The sequence below is a fragment of the Hemicordylus capensis genome, chromosome 5 (assembly GCF_027244095.1).
Source record: "Hemicordylus capensis ecotype Gifberg chromosome 5, rHemCap1.1.pri, whole genome shotgun sequence".
NCBI classification, from domain to species: Eukaryota; Metazoa; Chordata; class Lepidosauria; order Squamata; family Cordylidae; genus Hemicordylus; species Hemicordylus capensis.
The window spans coordinates 216292249-216312095 of NC_069661.1; the positions used below are offsets into that span (position 1 = coordinate 216292249).

Consider the following 19847-nt stretch of genomic DNA (forward strand, 5'->3'; position numbering starts at 1 on the left):
AGAGAGGGTCAGTCGGACATCTTGGTGACCTTTGACCCTGGATGGTGACCTGATCAAAAGGTCGTCCAGGTACGGGTACAGATGGACGCCCTTGGTCCTCAAGTGTGCCGCAAGTGCCACCATGATTTTGGTAAACACCCGAGGCACAGTTGATAGACCGAAGGGGAGAGCCCGGTACTGGAAGTGTTGGGAGCAATAAGCGAACCTCAGGAAGCGCCGGTCCTGTTCGTGAATAGGCACATGAAGGTAGGCTTCCTTCAGATCCACGGAAGCTAGGAAGTCCCCTTGCTGGAGGGTCATCAAGATGGAGCACAGGGTTTCCATCCGAAAACCCCTCCTCCAGAGAAACCTGTTCACGAACTTGAGGTCCAGGATCGCCCTCCACTCCCCGTTCTCCTTGGGGACGAGGAACAGTATGGAGTACACCCCTTTCCCTTGTTCCCCTGGAGGAACGGGTTCGATCGCTCGAATGGCCAGTAGGTGGTGAATGGCCTTCAGCATCTGGTGGTGCTTGTCTAGCTTATGAGAGGTTGGGGAGAGGAGAAAGCGATCTGGGGGCTGGGCCGCAAACTCCAGAGAGTACGCTGAAGATACAGTCTGTAGTATCCAGGCATCGGAACAGGTCTGCGCCCAGGCGTGTGCAAAGTTCCCCAACCTGCCCCCCACTAGGGGGAGCTCCTGATCCTGGGGAGGGAGGCCTGGGAGTGAGTCACTGGGTCTGGGCTCGCTTGAAACCCAACCTGGGGGTTTGTCCGGACTGCTGGCTCTTACGAAAGGAATTGTCCCGAAAGGAGGACTGGTTCCTATTCCAGGAGGGCCTATCAGGCCTATTTTGCCTAAAGTGGAAGGAAGACTTGTAACCCCTGTAGCCGGAGGAAGATGAGGTGAAACCCCTGCGGTCTGGTCGCTGAGATGAGGCCATGGAGGGCATAGCCTTCTTGTTATCCTTGGTCTGAACCAGGACAGGCTCCAGGGCCTTGCCAAAGAGCTTGCCCCCTTTAAAGGCCGAATTTGCGAGGTTGGCCCTTGACTTTTGGTCAATCCTCCAATTTTTTAACCACAGGTGGCGTCTGACAGTAACATCAGAGGCCAGGGCCCTGGCTGACAGCTGGGCAGCATCCAGGGATGAGTCAGCCATAAATCTGACTGCCTTCCCTAATTTATTTAGTCCCTGCTGAAGGTTGGGTAGTTCAGGCAGGCCCAGGGGAGTGAGCTCTTTCACCCACAACATGGCCGCCCTTGCAAAGATTGAATTTGCGGTTGAGGCGCGGATAGAGAGAGCGTTCGCCTCATGTGACATGCAAAGAGTGGCATCGCACCTTTTGTCCTCCACGTTCTTAAGGGCATCCTCCCCCTCCTTAGGGAGAACCGCTCCCGTCACCAGGGTGGCCACCTCGGCATCAACAAGTAAGTTTGCCCATAAGAGAGCTGTCAGTATTGTACATGCGACGTACAGCGGGAGGAGGCCCCTTGCCCTCAATAGGCCTATCCCACTCAGCCTGGAAGGTGTCCAAAAACAGCTGGGGACACGGAACAGCGACCTCATGGGGTCTCAGTGAAGGTAGCACTGTGGGGTCCCCCTCAGGATTAGGCTGAACGACCCCCCCCCCAGGCAGAGGGTCTTTCTCACTTTGTGGAGAGGGACTGGGTAATCCATCTGGGAGAACAGGCGGAAACTAGTCTGAGGCAAGGAGGACGGGTCCTTATCATCCCCCGATAGCTCCCCCTCCTCCCTATCTGAGTCCGAAGCTTCCAAGGGCGCTGGTGCCTCCCGGGGAGCAGGGCAGGAGGGGGTAGCGGCAGGCAGCCGAGAAATCGGGCGGCAGGGGGAGAAATCGGGCTGACACCTGAGACCGAGTACGGGGCGCGGGATCAGGAGCCGCAGCCCACTCGGCACGGCACACGGAGTGTGCTATAGAATCCTCTGAGAGGGAGGGAGAAACCTCCCTCTCTTCGCACTGAGACTCCATCACCACAGCGGGTATCTGGGAGTCGCGAAGAGGTATACAATTCCCTTCCTACCTCCTTGCAATACCCTAAAGCCGAGATATAGGAAAGAGTAGGGTACAGAGGAGCAAGAAAAACGGTCCTGCAGGAGCAAGACAGGGCGAAGAACTGGAGTGTCAGGGGATTGCCCCTCCCTCCTGCTGTCAGCCGAAGTTTTTGATTGGCCCTGTCTAGGAGCAGGAGGTCGAGACAACCCGTCCTAGCTGCGGATGCAACCCTCCTCTGAAGGTAAATATGCATGTTTTATTGTAGGGTGTTACCTCTGGAAGTCAACTTGTGCTTTTGCATTATGCATGGAGTCCACCCTCTCTACTCCATGCATAATGCAAAAGCACAAGTTGACTGCCAAAGTTAACACCTTACAATAAAACATGCATATCATACTCATTACAAGCCTTAGTGAGTAATGCCATGGCAGGTGGGACAGGTTCGGAGAAAGAGGGCACAGATGGGGCAAGAAGCAGAAAGCAAGGACCTAAAGATCTCAGGAAGAGGACAGGGACCATTCTGTGCTAGACAGAAGCCCAGTGGTCTGAAGTCTTTACTAAGCCTCCCACCCATTTTGGTTCCTGAGCCATCTAAAGATGCAAGTTTCAGGGAAACAGCTCCTTTTAAAATGCAAGTTGAGCCAGACGGGAAGCCAAAATCAGTGCCAAATCCTGGACAGGCAACTGCAGCATTTGTATTAAGTTAATATGGAAGTGGCATGAAGGACAAATGCCACATTATTATTACTGTTTACATTTACATACTGCCCTTCCTCCAAGGAGCTCAGGACATGGGTTACTCCAATTTATGGAGTTCATAAATGTACATGGGTTACTCCCATTTATCCTAACAATCCTTTAGAAGGTTAGGCTGACTGAGTGCCTTGGCCCAAAGTCACCCGGATTTCTTGGCTCCACAAGGATTTGAACCCCGGTCTCTAAAAGTCCTCTCTAACCACTATACCACACTGGCATTTTGATACAAGCCAGGCACAAAGGCAACCTGAAGTTAAAGAACCAGATGAAGGAGCATATCTAGCAGTAGAGGCTGTTATCTCCCCATAATTTGCCATTTTGTACTCACAAATGAGCAGGAGCTACTGTAGGCTGACCAAAGCACTGTGCAATGCATACTTTCAAGCAGACCTAACATTTCATAATTCTAGGGCAAGGGAATTACAAGATTTTGCATCACTACAACAGGAGTTCTCAAACATGGGATCCTAGATGTTGTCCGACTACAACTCCCATCATCACCAGCCACAATGGCCTTGGGTCACAACAACCTTCTGTAGTCCAACAAAATCTGGGGAATCAAGTTTGAAAACCCTGTGCATACAAGGTGATACCCCTCTCTCTTGGCACACAGAATAAGAGTTGCAACATATTTTGTACACATTTAAAAATAGCCATAACATTTTGGAAAGTTTTTTTATTCCAGAATTTCCACACATTGTCACAGACCATGCACATGACCCTCCTCTTCCAGCCCTCTACTACATCATTACGGCTTGAGAGGCTGCAGTTATTTCATTCTTTTATCTTCACTATCATGGGCATCCAGACCTTGGAAGAAGCCTCCCATTTACATAATCACAGATTACATTACAAATTTCATCTGACTCGGAAGATAAAGGAGTGGAGTTTGACGGCAACATGAACCTGCAGTTGAGCTAGTTGGTCCCCACCCTGCAGTTCAGGGAAAAATTATATTGGGTTGTGTGTCTCTCACATTAAGGCAACACACCAAAGCATTCTCAAGGATACAACAGAGATTAGGAGTTCTGGGCTGGTGGCAGTCATTTGATGCAAAGGGCTCTCCTGCCTACATGACTTCAGTAGTCATGAGCTGCATTTCACACTAATGGTATCTGCACTTTGTTCTGACATTTTGCAGAAGGAATCCACAGACACTTAAGACTGAACCCTCCTGGCTATAAACTACCAAACATACACACATGCATTTTTAGTGAATACTGATAGGTGTTAGCTTAGGAGTTCCTTTAGACTGGATTATCTGGTCACAGAGTAGCATTAGTGCTATGGATGTTTCATTCAACACTGCACAAGACACATCACCCTCCACAAAAATAAGGGATTGCCCAGTCCCGTTTGTTTCACCCATTACGACTTTGGATTTGCTGTTGAGCCTCAATGGCAGGGTCTCTTATTTGTTGGTGGTGGGATTATATGCATCTGTCTTATGAAACAGGCTCAGACCCTTCTTCCTTTTTTAGCTGGCTCAAAAAAATACAGTTTAGAATGAAGCAATTAAAATAACAAAAATAGCATCTTGTTGGGAACTACATTCAATACACATTCAGCTTTGTAGCAACAGGATACAATCAAAACATCTATTATGTGTCTCTCAAATAATAAGTATATAGGAAATGATATGTATCTGACAAGTAGGAAAGCAGGATATATTAAATTATTTCTTCTATCTTCACAGACACCATTTCAGGATCTCTCTCATCGACATTGCCAGGTTGTGACTTGGAAACAAGTAGTGGGAAGAGTGAAAGTGTGGTTTGATCCAGCTCTTTAAAATATTCATGTTCAAATACCGGGGTTTCTGTCCATCTAAAAGTCTACTGCCTTGTACACCAGCTGGGGGTGGGTTAGGAAGGCTCCTAATGGAAAGCGGGCCAAGAAGGAAAGGCAATACATTCAAAAGCACTGAAAAACAAACCCAACGTTGTGAGTGAGAAACTTAGTCCTTTTCCAGCCTATTGGATACCAAACACTCACAGACAACCTTCCAAGTTTGTAGCTGAAAATCTGATGAAACTTAAAGAACTGCAACACTGTGTCATTGCTATGCAACCAATACTGACTACCGGACAAAGTGATTTTAGGAGACAGGCTGTGCAAAGGGTACCCTTCTTGAGTAGGTAATACCAATTAAAGCCTTGGCTGTGGAGCCCTGCCCAGGACTTATTAATGTAAGCACCACTTTTAAAAAGGAAGAGCAGGGAAGGGCACTTGTTCCCAAGTTCCCACACCTGCAAATTATCTCATCTTTTGTGCTGCCTTTTAATAGCAAGGGTGGGTATTTCAGACATGAGAACAGGGGAGCCGTATCTGCAACGTTACATGTACACAACTTTGGCAATACTAATTAGATAGGTTAAACGAAGTCTTGCTAGTCTTTAGAGTGCACCTTCTTACTTTTGGGGTGGTGGCAGCAGTATTACAACCGAGTATTCCTGAGATAAACACATTCACAGTCAATGCCAAATTCATGCCTGCAGAGTGGGAGATATAGCTGGAATGAGTGGCCACTCCCTAAGTGCTCTTATCATCTCAGGGAGCAGGTAGGTATGGAAAGTTGCTAACTTAGTGGCAGTGAGAAGAGAAAGTGAATAGCTCCCTAGAAGCTGTAGGACCAAAGTGTAAAATGTCACCCTCTTCAACATGCATGAGTAGTGCAATTTTAATGTTTGCCATCAGCTCAGATGTTCTCTGGATATCCTCCAGAACCGTTTACGTCTTGTATCTGCCCATGGGTGGTAGGTTTACAGAACTATTCTTTAGCAGGCACACATCAATGCTAGTCGGCCTCCATTTTGCCAAAATATCATGGTATGGCCCTCAAGTATACTTTGTAAAGCCCTTGACACATTGTATGGTTAGCTGCTCTCAGCTGATGTGCTCATGATGGAAATGTTTGAGAAGATGGCTCGTTACTTTCAAGACTTTCTCACTGTGCCACAACGAAGATCAGCGAAAGGCCTTTCCTTAAGAGTTCCTGCTTTCTTGGGAAGTTACTACCGACAACAGACAAATGATCTCAGCAGCAACAAATGGGGAATAACTCCCTGTACATTGTTCTAAACATGCTTGGAGTTCTACTACCAGTTCTTCAACCATGGGTCCAATGAGAGTCAGATCTGTGTAGAAGGGAAGGGCATCAGACTGGTGGAGTAGCACATCTTGGATCAGAGACACTCAGCATTCCAAAGACAGGATTACAATTAAACTCAGCAGGAACAAGACCCTACACAGTGTGCCAGCTCTCTCTCAAAATCTCATCTCTTTTCTGAAACACTATAAATACAATCAATACACAGAGCTCACACAAATACATTCCCTGCTATAAATATTTCCATTGAAACATCTCATGCAGGCTGCGATGCACTTCTGGGAATGAAGGGGACATGCCCCCGCCTTGCCAAAGCAGACAATTAAAATGGGAACAAGGTCCTGGGAAAAATATATTGCCTCACTTGGGCGATTCCTAAAACTGCCAGTGGCTTACTGGCCCAGATCCACACTTTCTAGGGTGGGAATGGCAGTTTTTGCTGCAGAAAGATGATCAAGAGTAGAGGCTGAGGGAAGGGGTGCATTGTTGAGATAGGCAGTTGGAACACCAGCAAGGGCTTTAGAATCAACTTTGAGCAGCAGTTCCACGTTCTTTCTTCCCCCATCAAACAGCTGCTATGAGAGGAGTGGAACTGGACCAGTAGCACCAAGAAATCTAATAGACCACCCAGAGTTAATAAAAAAGGGTGTGAGTTTGGCTAAAGAATGGGACAGGGTGTGCATATATCACTCAGGAGGTGTCAGAGGGAACCAGTCATGGACAGGTAGCTCTAATACCATCCTCACGCATAAGGCAGCTATTATGTCTGCAGTAGGACCTCAGGTTCCGAAAGGGAACAGTACAGGGTGTAGCCCAACTCATCCACTTCCTCAGGAGTAAGCTCCGAAAACAAGTTCACCTTTGGATTCAGAGCGCTGGGAAGAACCCCCGCCTCCAAATAGCCTATCAGTCCTCTCAATGCCTGCAGAAAACGGTCAGCAAGCACATCTTGTGACCAGTCAGTCTCCTCCTGGGTCAGGTACAATATGACATTGGTGAGTTGGCTGGCAGAAAGGTGGCCCAGCGCAGGGTTCAACTTGCATATGGCCTTCAGGATCTTGAGGCACAAGGAACGGCAGCCAGAGTCCGCCTGGTCTAAGGCTCGTAGGCGAGCTGTCTCCGCTGGCCGGAGGCTGAGTCGCCATAGGTTGTCATACTGGGCCAGTCGGTGTGGTTTGGCCACCAGCACAGAGTCCCCTAGTGTCACGGAGGGCAAGAAGTCTATTAGGAGGTGCCGGTCTGTTTCATACTGGACCTCTAGTGTTAGAGATTCCAGGGGCGCTGCTGGACGGATCACATAATCTAGAAGGGTTCCAATAGCTGGCCAGTTGATAGAGCCAGCCACTACTTTCTCAAAGGTATCGGCCACAGCCCTGGGTGAGAGGTAACCCCCCACTACGCAGCGGTCCCAGTAGCTGCTGCCTCGAGGGAAGTATTCGGGGTTTTCCCGACGTACCAGGCAGAAGCCAGGGATGTTCATGATGGTGTCTTCACCTGGAATGCATGACCACAGGTTCTGCTCCAGCACCAGAGGAACAATGAGCTGGATGTGATCAGCTGTCACAACCTATTGGGTGGGGGCAGAGGAAAGCAAGAAGTGTAAACATCCAATAAAGGTCACACTTACCATTTGGCAAAGGGAAAGCCAGAATGCAAAGAAACACTGAGATGGGATCTCTAATGGTACTAAACACCCTGCTAGAACACAATGATGTATCAATTGAAGGAAACAAAAGAAGAATTTGTGCTTTGAGTAAACAAAAGCCTTCTCTTGACTCTTAAATTCACATGCTTAAGGGCACAATGAAAGCATGCAGAGAGCTATTCAGTTCTGTAGCTCCATCCTCTTGGATTCTCAACAAAGACAGAGTCATTTTTGCCTGGTTTTTAGTGGCTGGCCTTTTAGAAAGCTGGCCCTTGGGTTTTCCTGGAGTTTCTATTATGTGAAAGTTGTCTGGTATTTTATTTCACCAAAGACAAAATATCATATTTACATATATCCAATACTATGTTTTTTCCAAGTTCTTTGATATTAGAAATGGGGGGGTCCATCTTAAATTCAGTCCTTACCTGTGGGCAAATACAGGCATAACCTGTACTTAACCTCTATTTTTAAGGGGGTTGTCTTAAATGCAGTCATCTTCTTTTGATATGATGTTAAATCAAGATTAAAGTATTCATTATGAATTGCTCACAAAAAGATCCTCCTTCCAAAGTAGCATGCAGTGATGGGCTCTCCAAGGAATGGACCAGAAGAGACAAAACAATGCAAAAGGACTCTGGACTCCCTCAAACAGATGTGGGAGAGAGAAAACACAGAAAATAAAGATGTGGACATTGGAACAGTCAGAAAGAATGGGCACAGCAAACATTGCAAAGGAAGAGACAGACAGACCCTGGGAGAGAGTGCTCCTTTTCGAGATCATATTACACAGATCTATTTTCAGTTAAAAGCTAGAACATTTACCACAAGACTGTCCTAAGCGCACATGCGCGCGCGCACACACACACACACTGCTGAAATAAGACAGCTGCCAGGAAAGCCTCTCTGCCTCCATCATTTTCACTGAAGGATGTTCAACAGCGTCTCATCCATCCAAGTTACCTGCAGGTCATCACAGAGGCTCCCACTCAGGTACATTTCTCGCAGTGGCATGTCTGGCAGCTTGGCACGGAGAAAGCCACGCAGCTCAGCGCAGATATCCACGGCAGCCTGCTTGGCCCGAGCTTGCTCTTCGGCTGGGATGGCCACCTTCCTTCGGTAGTAGGCAAAGAGCTTCTCTTGCAAGGACATTCGGAGGCGCGACTTTTTGAGCTCCACCTGGCTTTTCTTCATAGATGATTTATGCCTTACGGATTTGACTGAGTCTACCAGCATAGGGTTAGAAAGAGAGAAGAACTTGAAGCACCAGTATATCACTGCAAAGTACTTTTTGGTACAAATCCCCAGCACTGAACTGAATATATCTTGGATAGTATATAAAATAGAATATATTATAAATATATTTTATAGACTTGACATGAGTATCAGGAAGCTAACTTTAGCAACCATCTAATCAGACATGCATTAAGCTAGCTTCCAAAGCTTCAATTTGAACATGGCAATGCCCCTTCTTCCAACAAACTCATTAACAGATATCATTATGTTAGTGAGCTCATTAGCATATTTATTAGGTGTATTTGGGGCCACAATGTACTCCAATGATTCATTTTGAGTTGAATATGATGGCTGCTCTAGTAATTGGTGCACCCCCCAGTAGCAGAAGCAAGCACCTTCCTGGAACAGGCCTAATTCTGGAAGCCAGCTGAGACATCCAATACATCTGGAACTGACTTTATTCTGTTGATTCAACATTTGCTTCAGGAAATTCATGAATAAGACAGAAAGCAATGGACTTCAATTACAAATGGCAGATTTAGGTTTAAGAAAAACTTTACAATCATAAATGTCAATTAAGGGGAGAAAATGCTCTTCCTCTCTGAAGATTTTCAAATAAGAGACTGGAAAGGCACTTCTCAAGAACAGAATCATAGAATTTTATAGTTGGGAGGGACCTTGAAGGTCTTCTAGTTCAAGCTCATCCTCAAAGCAGGAATATATGCATGGGCAGATGTCCATCCAGCCTTTGTTTGAAAATCTCAGGCATTTGAGATCCAGATGAGACAGACTGTTCCACTCTCAAGCAGCTCTCACATTAAGGAAATCCCGAATGTCTAGCCTAAATGTGCTTCTTTGTAATTCCAACCTACTGGTTCTAGTCCTGCCCTCAGGAGCACTGAGAACATAGTATATTACCTCAGGACAGTATGTAGGACTACCTGATCATAGGAATGTTTTCCAAAACTAAGATTATCTTATTACCCAACTACTTATTTACTTATTAAAATATGTTTTGGACACCAGAACACTTAAAGGTGACAGGCTTATTAACTTAGCCAACTCCTTGCAGTGAGAAAGGTGCCTCTTACCTGTTTCAAAACTCGAAGAGTCAGTGGGAAGAGTCTGCAGAGAACGGCTAAGATTAGTCTTCATATCTGGGTTCAACAACCGTGATGATGAACCAAGCCAGCTTGGCTCTTCCCAGCTTCTCTTTCCTGACTGGCTCAAGCGGGTAGGACTGGTGGGGGCACTGATTGCCCGGTCATACATCTAAAATGATAGGGTGGGGGAACAAGAAAGTTAATGTGTTATCCATTCTAAAGCTTCCAACCCTACAATCCCCCTGCCACCCACCCACAACATCCCTTCAACATCCCTTAAGTCATCCACTTCATCCACTGCAGTCACACTTACCCGTTTGACAGCCAAAGTGGCAATCCCCAGCATGGCAGCACCTCCCACACCCAGCACGAGCCGAGCATTGGACAGCACAAAGTCAATGGCCGTTCCGATGCCGTTGTCATCCTTCTTGCCTTTGCGCTCTCCTGCGCCTGCCATTGCTCCTTCATGGAAGAAGGGGGTGGGGGGGTGGGGAAAAGGACATACAACTGTTTACATTTCATTTCTCCAGTCTGCCACTCACTGAGCTTCTATTCTATGGGCCACTGATCTTCATTGTTTTTTAAGTGGGGGCCACTTTGGCAAAAAAACCTTCAGATGTGAGAGCTATTTATCACTGTGCTGATCTCTGCTCAGTGCCGAGCTTTTCCAAGTGCTGGCGGGAGAGGGGCTTAAGGGAAATGGAGCCATCTCAAGCCTCGGCACCTCTCAATCCTCAGCACCATCCAATGGGAAAGGACTACACTTCCCAGCACTCCAGGCATACTTTCCAAGATGGTGCTGGGGCTTGAGAAGTCCCATTTCCCTTAAAGACTGCATCCCCCAGCATTGCAAAAACTGCAGCACCACACAGTGGGAACAGTCAGCTTCACATGGTGCCAAAGCTTCGCACAGGCCTGATAAACAATTAGTCAGGGAGCCACACTTAGGGTCACTGAGAGTTGCCTTTGGCTCCTGGGGCTTACAATGAAGAGAATTGATACAGGTTGTTCCTAAACAGCTTTACTGCTAGTTATCTAAAACAAATTATCTATCTTACAGTACTTATCAGAGTACAACATGGTTTACACTGTTTACGTCAGTTATTAGAAGACTTGGTCAAGTCATCCACTCAACTTCAGAGCTGAAGAGAGATGTGAATTTGACTCTCCCACATCTAATCTCAAACCTCCATCTCCTATGTTATACTGCCTCACATAATGCTAAATGCAACTAAATTCCCAAGGCACATGAGACCAATATTTATCTAACTCAGTATTCCTTTTAAAACTAACTAGATATCAAAGTATCATAAACTTTAGATGGCCTAATCTAATTTCGGCAAACTAGCTTCCAAGTCCAAAGGATCAAGTAAAAGCTGACAATAGTGTGCAGGAACAAATACTCCCACTACTACTGAAAGCCACCAAAATTCACATGGGAGTTTCCCCAGTCTCTAGCACATTCATATTTCTTCTATCCTCACCATCAGTGTTTGCAATGTCATCTGCCAATTCTTTGAATTGTTCTTGCTCCCATAAGTCTCAACTTTACTTTTAGTCACTCAAAGAACGATTTTAATGCAGCTCTGCAATCACCAATTAAGGTACTGAATCATTAAAAGACCACTATGTGGCTGTAAATAACCTACCTGAGGTTTAATGCATCTGTGAAGAGGTCAGAGCAATAGTCCCTGTGATCTATGAAGGATCCTTTTAAGCTTCTTTTTTTAGGTTTGTCAGATAGTCAGAGGAGTTGGAGGGAAACAAAAGAGGGCAAAGTAGCAAGTAGGAAACAAGGGGAAATCTCTAAATCAATCCCCCAAGTTTGCTGCGCAAGAAAGCCTGGCCCTTCTCCAGTTGTCTCTCCTTATCTTTGAGCCGCTCAAGCTGCTGGTTCTTACGGAACTCTTGTCGGATTGAGTTGAAATAAAAATCGCGATCAGTATAGCGCAAGCTGCGACCCTGACGCAGCAGAGCGCGATAAAGGTTCAGCACTGCTTCACGGGTCCACGCTGCCATGGAGGATAAATGGAGGGAGGCCGAGCTGAAGGTACACAGAATAAAAAGAGAAACAATTCCTTTTGTTGAGATTTTTAATTTGGGCCTGCTTGTGTCTGATCTAGAAGAACCAGTGTAGCAACAACTAAGGAGATAAATACATCCATGTAAAGTTCTGATTATTTATTTTCGGTTATGAATCCATTTTGGGGATTTCTTACCCAACACCACACAAGAAGTATGTGTGTGTAAGTATATAATTCAGTGTGTCGTTTGGATGTTCCAATATTCTCCAAAAGAAGATCTCCATTTCTGGGCAGCTTAGACCCTGGATATTTAAGAGAACATCTTCTATTGCCCATTAAGATAGTCTGGAGAAGTTCACCTGCGGTTGCCACCAGCTTGCCAGGCAGCTACTCAGGGATGGGCCTTCTCTGTTGCTGCCCCTGGGCTTTGGAATGTACTCCCTGTTGAAATAAGAGCCTCCCCATCTCTGGCAACTTTTTTAAAAGGCACTGAAGACACATTTATTCACTCAGGCTTTTAATTAGATTTATAGTTCTAATACTTTTAATGTTAGATTTTAAATGATTTTAATGTTTACATGATTTTAATTGTAAACTGCCTAGAGATGCAAGTTTTGGGCGGTATAGAAATATGTCAGATAAATAAAGTTAAATATATTTTACACATAAAAGGATGCCCCAAAGCAGGAGTAGGCAACCGTGGCTCTCCAGTGGTTGTTGAATTACAACTCCCATCATTCCAAGCACAATGTATTGTAGTTCAACAACAGCTGGAGAGCCAAGGTTGTGGTTGCCTAAAGGTAAAGTGTGCCATCAAGTTGATTTTGACTCCTGATGACCACAGAGCCCTGTGATTTTCTTTGGTAGACTACAGGAGGGGTTTACCATTGCCTCCTCCGACGCAGTATGAGATGATGCCTTTCAGCATCTTCCTATATCATGGCTACCCCATATAGGTGTTTCCGATAGTCTGGGAAACATACCAGCGGGGATTTGAACCGGCAACCTTTGGCTTGCTAGTCAAGTCATTTCCCCACTGCTCCAGTAGGTGGCTACCCTGCCCCAAAACAAGAATTCCAAGAGGAGATGCACTGAACAGGAATAGTCATTCATTCATTCATTCACTCTTTCAGACACACTTTTTCTCTTTATATACATGAACACATACATACATGCATCACACACACATCCCTAGCATGCCTAAATTCGTGTAAAGCCCCAACTCTGGTTGCTCCCCAAGAGAGGAAACTTGATTACACTCTTTGTACTAGATTTGTCTCCTTCCAGGCACCGTACTCGACAGGGATGCAGAGGAGAGGTGGTGGGACTACGTCATTTTTTAAAGGCACCAGCATCCACCTCGTGGGACCCCGGGGCTTGGCACGAAGGGGCATTTGGCAAGTCTCTCCCCCACCTCGGGGCCATGGAGGCGGTCGTCCGAGGTCCGACTACCCGATGAGGAAGAGGAGAGACCCTCTAAGGAGGCTGGAGCGGGAGGCGGGAAAGAGAGGCTCCTTCTCTCGCCTCTCCCCTCTTAGGCCACTCTAGGCTGGGGGGACGGGGGGGGCGGAGACCCCGGTGGTGGTACCACGGAGGCGGCTACCAAGAGGGGGCGTTCCTGCGGCTCCAGGATCCATCGCTCTCCCGAGGCTCACCCGTGGGAGGGACGAAGGACTAAGGCCCGGCGGCTGCTTTTGGTACCTTCACGGTGGAAGCTGCGTCGCGTTTCAGGGACTCCGACCCCTCCTCTCCCGCCGCCGGCACAGCTCACTCGGGGTCATTCAGCAACATGGCCGCTTCACTTCCGGGGCATGACCTTCTTCACCATGGAAACTCAAGGAGGTATAGAAAAGGCAAGAGTTCCACACAGGTCTTATTTCCTGTTCTGATTAGACTCCTCCATCTGCGAGAACACCAGAGTGACAGAAGACGTAGAGAAGGATCAACAGCACTCTTTAGTTACATACCTTCTATTTATGCTTGCTTTTTTTAAAAGACAAAGTTCTGCTGGCTCATTTGAAGAGCCTACCTGTTCTTTTCATTCATTAAAAGAAATCTCTGCTGTTTGATTGTTGTTTCCCCCCACTTTTAATATGTAAACAGTGTTCCTGGTGAGTGTGGAAAGGCAAGATAAAGATGTTCAAAGCAGGCACTGGGCTTCTGTGTTTTAATTGTTTTGACTTAGTTAAGACTAAGTAAAGACATTTTGGAAATTCAGTGCCCTGAATAGTATTACCCAACAAGCAGGAATTAAAACAAAATTGTCCTCCCCATTTAGATCATCTGATTTGCTAGAGAAAGAAAAAAACTGGAAATGGACAATTAGAAGGAAATCAATTAGAAGCAACATAAGACTTGTCTATTTGATCAGAAAATGGAAATTAGACTTATCAACAAATCTCAAAGAGCAGGACTTTTAAAAATGTGCAACCAGACACAAAACATAGTTAAAAACAAAGTGCAGTTCTAAAATAACATTTGTGCAGATCAAAAATTTAAGTCATGCAAAAGTTGTATTGTGTTAAATGAAGTAAATCGTGACTGATAACAATAAGAAAAGTAAAGTGGGTAGTCTGGGTTGCTCTAGAACGGAGACCCTCATCTAGCATACCTATTTTTCCTCCCCTGCCAAAGATGGTTCCCGGTGACTCCACAGCTATTCCCCACAGAGTCTTCACCAATGAATAAAGAACTCTTCTGCGACAGTGCTGTTGAATTCCAAGCTCTGAGGATTTCCCCCCAATTTATGTAATCTTCCAAATGTCATGAGATGTGACTCTAGGCAACAAAGTATGTGTTCACAGACAAGGAAAATGCCCATGTGTATGTTAGGAACAGAGGAAGCTGTTAGGAACATAGGAAGTATAGGTAGCTCTACCCTTGAGCTACAGTGCCATGTAGCATTGCATGCTCCGCATCTGAATTACAGGTGGACCTCGTTATCTGCAGTCCTGGCATCCGCCATTTCACTTATTTGCAGTCAGGCTATATGGACCCAACCTCATTATATGTGGTTTTAAAAATACTCAAAATTCACCTATCCATGGTTTCTGGGTGGCTGGAAATTACCTCCAAGGTTATTTGCGGGCAGTGTTCCCTTTAACAGAGATTCCCAGATGTCCACAACTCCCATAAATCCCTAGCCCAGTGGTTCCTAACCAGGGTTCTTCATGAAAAGCAGGCATCCCAATTGCACAGAGTCTTACACATGTACAGCTGCGAGTGTATAAGAGGTTGGCACATGTGAAGAAATATGGTGGAGAGGTTGGGACACAGGAGTGAGGATGTCAGGCATGATGCCTCTCCCTCCCGCACTTCCACTCAGTTGCAATGTGTGGGAAATGTTTATGTCTCCTTGGTTTCAGTGAGTGTTACCTCTGAGTAAACAAGTATAGGAGCAGGCTATAACATGCATGCCTGATACCAGCAGCCTGCCAAAGCCATGCGCATGTGCACATTTACCTACGGGCACAAATGCATGCAGAGACACACATTTAAATGCACAGGAAACACACACGCACACATTTATACACACACGCACATGCACACAAATACATTAATACACACGCGCATGTGCACATTTACCTATGCGTGCGCATGCATATGCATGCATTTATACATACGCACGTGCATGCACATGCACACATTTATACACACATGCACGTGCGCACACACATTTATATGCACGCACAGGTGCACACGCACGTGCACATTTATACACACGCATACGCACACGCGCACACACAGATTTATACAAACGCACGCGCACGCACATGCACAAACACTTTTATGCACATGCACATAAGTATGTGCATGCACATGCATACATTTAAATGCACACGCAACACACATGCACACAAGCGCACATTTATACACATGTGAATGCTCATGCGTATGCGCATGCACACATTTATCCACACGTGCACGCACACATTTATACACACATGCACGTGTGCATGCACGTGTGTGTATAAATATGTCCGTGTGTGTGCGTATACATGTGCGCATGTGTATAAATGTGTGCATGTGCATGCATTTGTGCATGTGTATACATGTGTCCATGCGCGTGCATGTGCGTGTTTGCTTGTGTAGAAATGTGTGCATGCACGTACATGTGCGTGTATAAATGTCCGCGTGTGCATGCACGTGTGCGTGTGCATGTGCTTGCATGTATAAATGTGTGCATGTGCATGCACGTACATGTGTGTATAACTGTGTGCGTGCGTGCGTATAAATGTGTGCATGTGTATAAATGTTTGTGTGCACGTGCACGTGTGTGTGTCTAATTGTGTGCATGTGCATGTGCATGTATGTGTGCATGCATGTGTGTGTGTATAAATGTGTGAGTGCACGTGTGCGTGTCTATGAATATGTGTATGTGTGTCCGTGCGTGCATGTGTATAAATGTGTGCATGCGGATTTGCGTCTGCGTGTGTATAAATGTGTGCGTGTACATGTACGTGAGTATAAATGTGCACTTGCACGTGTGTGTGTTTAAATGTGTCCGTGCGTGTGTGCCTGTGTATAAATGTGTGCATGCGCATGTGCGTATGTATAAATGTTTGCGTGCCCGTGTGCCCATGTTTAAATGTGTGTTCATGTATGTGTGTGTGTATTAATCTGTATGTTCACATGCATTTGTATAAATGTGTGCGTGTGCATGCACCTGCACCTGCATGTGTGTATAAATGTGTGCATGCACATGCACGTGTGTATAAATGTGTTTGTGCGCATGCGTGTGTGCAAGTTTATAAATTTGCACGTACGCCTGCGCTTTTGTATAAATGTGTGCATGTGCATGCATGTGTGTGCGCGCACGTGTATAAATGTGTGTGTATGCATGTGTATGCGTGTGGGCACATGCATGTGTGTGTTTGTATAAATGTGTGTGTTGGTGTGCGCATGTCCGTGTGTATAAGTGTGTGCGTATACATGCGTGTGTGTATAAATGTGTGTTTGTGTGCATGTGCATGTGTAAATGTGTGTGTGCATTGCATGTGCATTTAAATGTGTGCATGTGCGTGCACATGTGCGTGTAGGTAAGTTTGCACATGTGCATTTGCTTGTGTATAAATGTGTCAGTTTGCGTGCGTATAAATATCTGCATGTGCGGGTGTGTATAAATGTGTGCGTACACGTGTGCCTGTGCATCTGCATGTGTAACAATGTTTGTGTGCACTTGTGCATGTGTATAAATGTGTGCATGTTTGTGCGTGTGTGTATAAATGTCTGTATAAATATGTGCATGCGTGCTTACTTGTGAATAAATGTGTGCGCATGTGCAGATGTAGAAATGTGTGTGTGTGTGCCTGTATGCATAAATGTGCAAATGCGTATGCATGTGCGTATAAAAGTGTGCATGTCCATGCGTGGGTGCAGGAGAGTGTGATCATACGCTTGCACGTGTACATGTATATAAATGTGCTCCTGCGCATGTGCATGTGTATAAATATGTTCATGCTTATGTGTGTGTATATATAAATGTGTGCATGTGAATGCCTGTGCATCTGTGCGTGTGTATAAATGTGTTCATTTGCATGTGTATAAATATCTGTGTGTGCGTGTGTGTATAAATGTGGGCGTGCATGTGCGCATGTGTAAAAATGTGTGCATGCACTTGCGTGTGTGCATGTGTGTGCGTTTTTGTATAAATGTGTGCATGTGTTCTTGCTTGTGAATAAATGTGTGCGCGTGTGCACTTGTGCACATGTATAAATGTGCACCTGCATGTGTAAAAATGTGTGCATGCACTTGCGTGTGTGTATAAATGTGTGTATGTGTGCATGTATTAATGTGTGCATGCGTGCGAGTGTGTGTCTGCATGTGTATAAATGTGCAAATGCATAAGCATGTGCATGTCTGTATAAAAGTGTGTGTGTGCATGCGTGGGTGCATGAGAGTGTGAGCGTACGCTTGCACGTGTACATGTGTATAAATGTGCTCTTGCGCTGTGCGTGTATATAAATGTGTGCATGTGTGTTGGTGGGTGTGTTTAAATGTGTGCGTGTGCCTGCCTTAGCGCCTAGTCATGTGTCTGTGCATGTGTGTAAATGTCTGCATGTGTGTGTGTGTAGAAATGTGTGCATGCACATGCATGGGTGCATATGTATAAATGTGTGCGTGCATGTGCGTCTGCATGTGTATGAAAGTGTGCGTGCACATGTGTATGTGTGCATGTTAATAAATGTGTGTGTGTATGCGCGGGTTTATAAATGTTTGCATACATGTATGCTTGTGTATAATTGTGGGTGGGTGCGTGCACATGTTCATGTGTATAAATATGGACATGCATGTGTGTGCGCGCGCATAAATGTGCATGTGCAAGTGTGTATAAATGAGTGCATGTACATGTGTGGGTTCATGAGCACGTGAGTGTATGTTTGCACGTTTACATGTGTATAAATGTATAAATGTGAGCATATGCGTGCACATGTGCATGTGTATAAATGTGTGTGTCTGTGTATAAATGTGTGCATGCATGTGCATGTGTATAAATATGTGCATGTGCATGTATATTAACGAGTGCGTGTGTGTGTAAAAATGTGTGCTTGTGTGCATGTGCGTGTGCGTTTAAATTTGTGCACTGTGTGTGTATAAATGTGTGCGTGTACATGTACTTGAGTATAAATGTGCACTTGCACGTGTGTGTGTTTAAATGTGTCCGTGCGTGTGTTCGTGTGTATAAATGTGTGCGTGTGAATGTGCGTTTTTAAAATGTGTATGTGTGTTTGTGTGTGTGCGTGTTCGTGTGTGTATAAATGTGTGCATGTGCATGTATGTGTCCGTGTCTATAAATGTGCGTGTGTGCCTGTGTATAAATGTGTGCATGAGCATGTGCGTATGTATAAATGTTTGCGTGCCCGTGTGCCCATGTTTAAATGTGTGTTCATGTATGTGTGTGTGTATTAATCTGTGTGTTCACATGCATTTGTATAAATGTGTGCATGTGCGTGCACCTGCACCTGCACGTGTGTATAAATGTGTGTATGCACATGCACGTGTGTATAAATGTGTTTGTGCGCATGCGTGTGTGCAAGTTTATAAATTTGCACGTACGCCTGCGCTTTTGTATAAATGTGTGCATGTGCATGCATGTGTGTGTGCGCGTGTATAAATGTGTGTATGCATGTGTGTGCATGTGGGCACATGCATGTGTGCGTTTGTATAAATGTGTGTGTTGGTGTGCGCATGTGCGTGTTTGCATGTGTGTATAAATGTGTGCAGGTGCGCATGTGTGTGCACAAATGTGTATAAATGTGTCCATGTTCGTGCATGTGTATAAGTGTGTGCGTGTGTATAAGTGTGTGCATGCCTGTGTGCGTGTGAATTAACATGTGTGTGAGCATGCGTATAAATGTGTGCGTGTGTGCATGTATAAGTGTGTGCATGCTCATGTGAGTTGTGTGCATGTGTATAAATGTGTGCACACGAACTCACATGCACACATGCACGCACATGCACACACATGCATGCACACACACATTTATACGCACGCACACATGCACACGCACACATTTATACACATGCACGCGCACATGAATGCACATATTCATACACACAGACGAGCACGCACATGCATGAACAGTCACACATTTATACACACGCACACTGGCACGCACGAACACTTCTATGCACATACACATACTTACGCGCACGCACATGCACACATTTAAACGCACACTCAACGCACACGAACACATTTATACACACATGCACATGCACAAAAGCACACATTTATACACACACATGCACACGCTCATGCTTGCACACACATGCATTTATACACACACGCGCACATGTATATACATGTGCACACACACGCACACCTGAACGTTATACACTCATGCACAAGCACAAGCACATTTATACACACGCACACGTGCATGCACATGCACACATTTACACACACACACACATTTATGCACCCGTGCACGTACACATTTATACACATGTACACACACACAAGCACGCACACTTTATGCA

At 45.6% G+C, this 19847-nt stretch overlaps 2 protein-coding genes and 1 long non-coding RNA gene across 5 annotated transcripts in view; 1 reads left to right on the forward strand and 2 right to left on the reverse strand.

Moving 5' to 3' along the window:
- LOC128326363 (uncharacterized) overlaps nucleotides 1-4917 on the forward strand; it is a 23497-nt gene extending 18580 nt beyond the window's left edge. For both annotated transcript variants that reach the window (XR_008307998.1, XR_008307999.1), the window contains one exon: nucleotides 4447-4917. This is a non-coding gene — a long non-coding RNA (uncharacterized LOC128326363). The remainder of the gene's footprint in view (nucleotides 1-4446) is intronic.
- Nucleotides 3412-11627, reverse strand: LOC128326358 (mitochondrial dynamics protein MID51). Its single transcript, XM_053253054.1, has 5 exons — nucleotides 11490-11627; nucleotides 10154-10302; nucleotides 9829-10009; nucleotides 8465-8727; nucleotides 3412-7426 (listed from the first exon to the last, which is right to left on the reverse strand). The coding sequence occupies exons 2-5, from the start codon at nucleotides 10295-10297 to the stop codon at nucleotides 6620-6622; spliced, it is 1395 nt and encodes a 464-aa protein (XP_053109029.1). The 5' UTR covers nucleotides 10298-10302; nucleotides 11490-11627; the 3' UTR covers nucleotides 3412-6619.
- Nucleotides 11628-11644: 17 nt separating this feature from the next.
- On the reverse strand, nucleotides 11645-14542 carry LOC128326362 (MIEF1 upstream open reading frame protein-like). Of its 2 annotated transcripts, XM_053253060.1 has the most exons (3): nucleotides 14476-14542; nucleotides 13520-13767; nucleotides 11645-11884 (listed from the first exon to the last, which is right to left on the reverse strand). In XM_053253060.1, exon 3 carries the CDS (start codon nucleotides 11857-11859, stop codon nucleotides 11647-11649), a length of 213 nt encoding a protein of 70 aa, XP_053109035.1. In that variant the 5' UTR covers nucleotides 11860-11884; nucleotides 13520-13767; nucleotides 14476-14542; the 3' UTR covers nucleotides 11645-11646. The 2 variants fall into 2 exon arrangements, with proteins under 2 accessions (XP_053109035.1, XP_053109034.1); XM_053253059.1 differs by lacking the exon at nucleotides 14476-14542 and having other exon boundaries at nucleotides 13566-13790.
- Between the last annotated feature and the right edge of the window lie 5305 nt (nucleotides 14543-19847).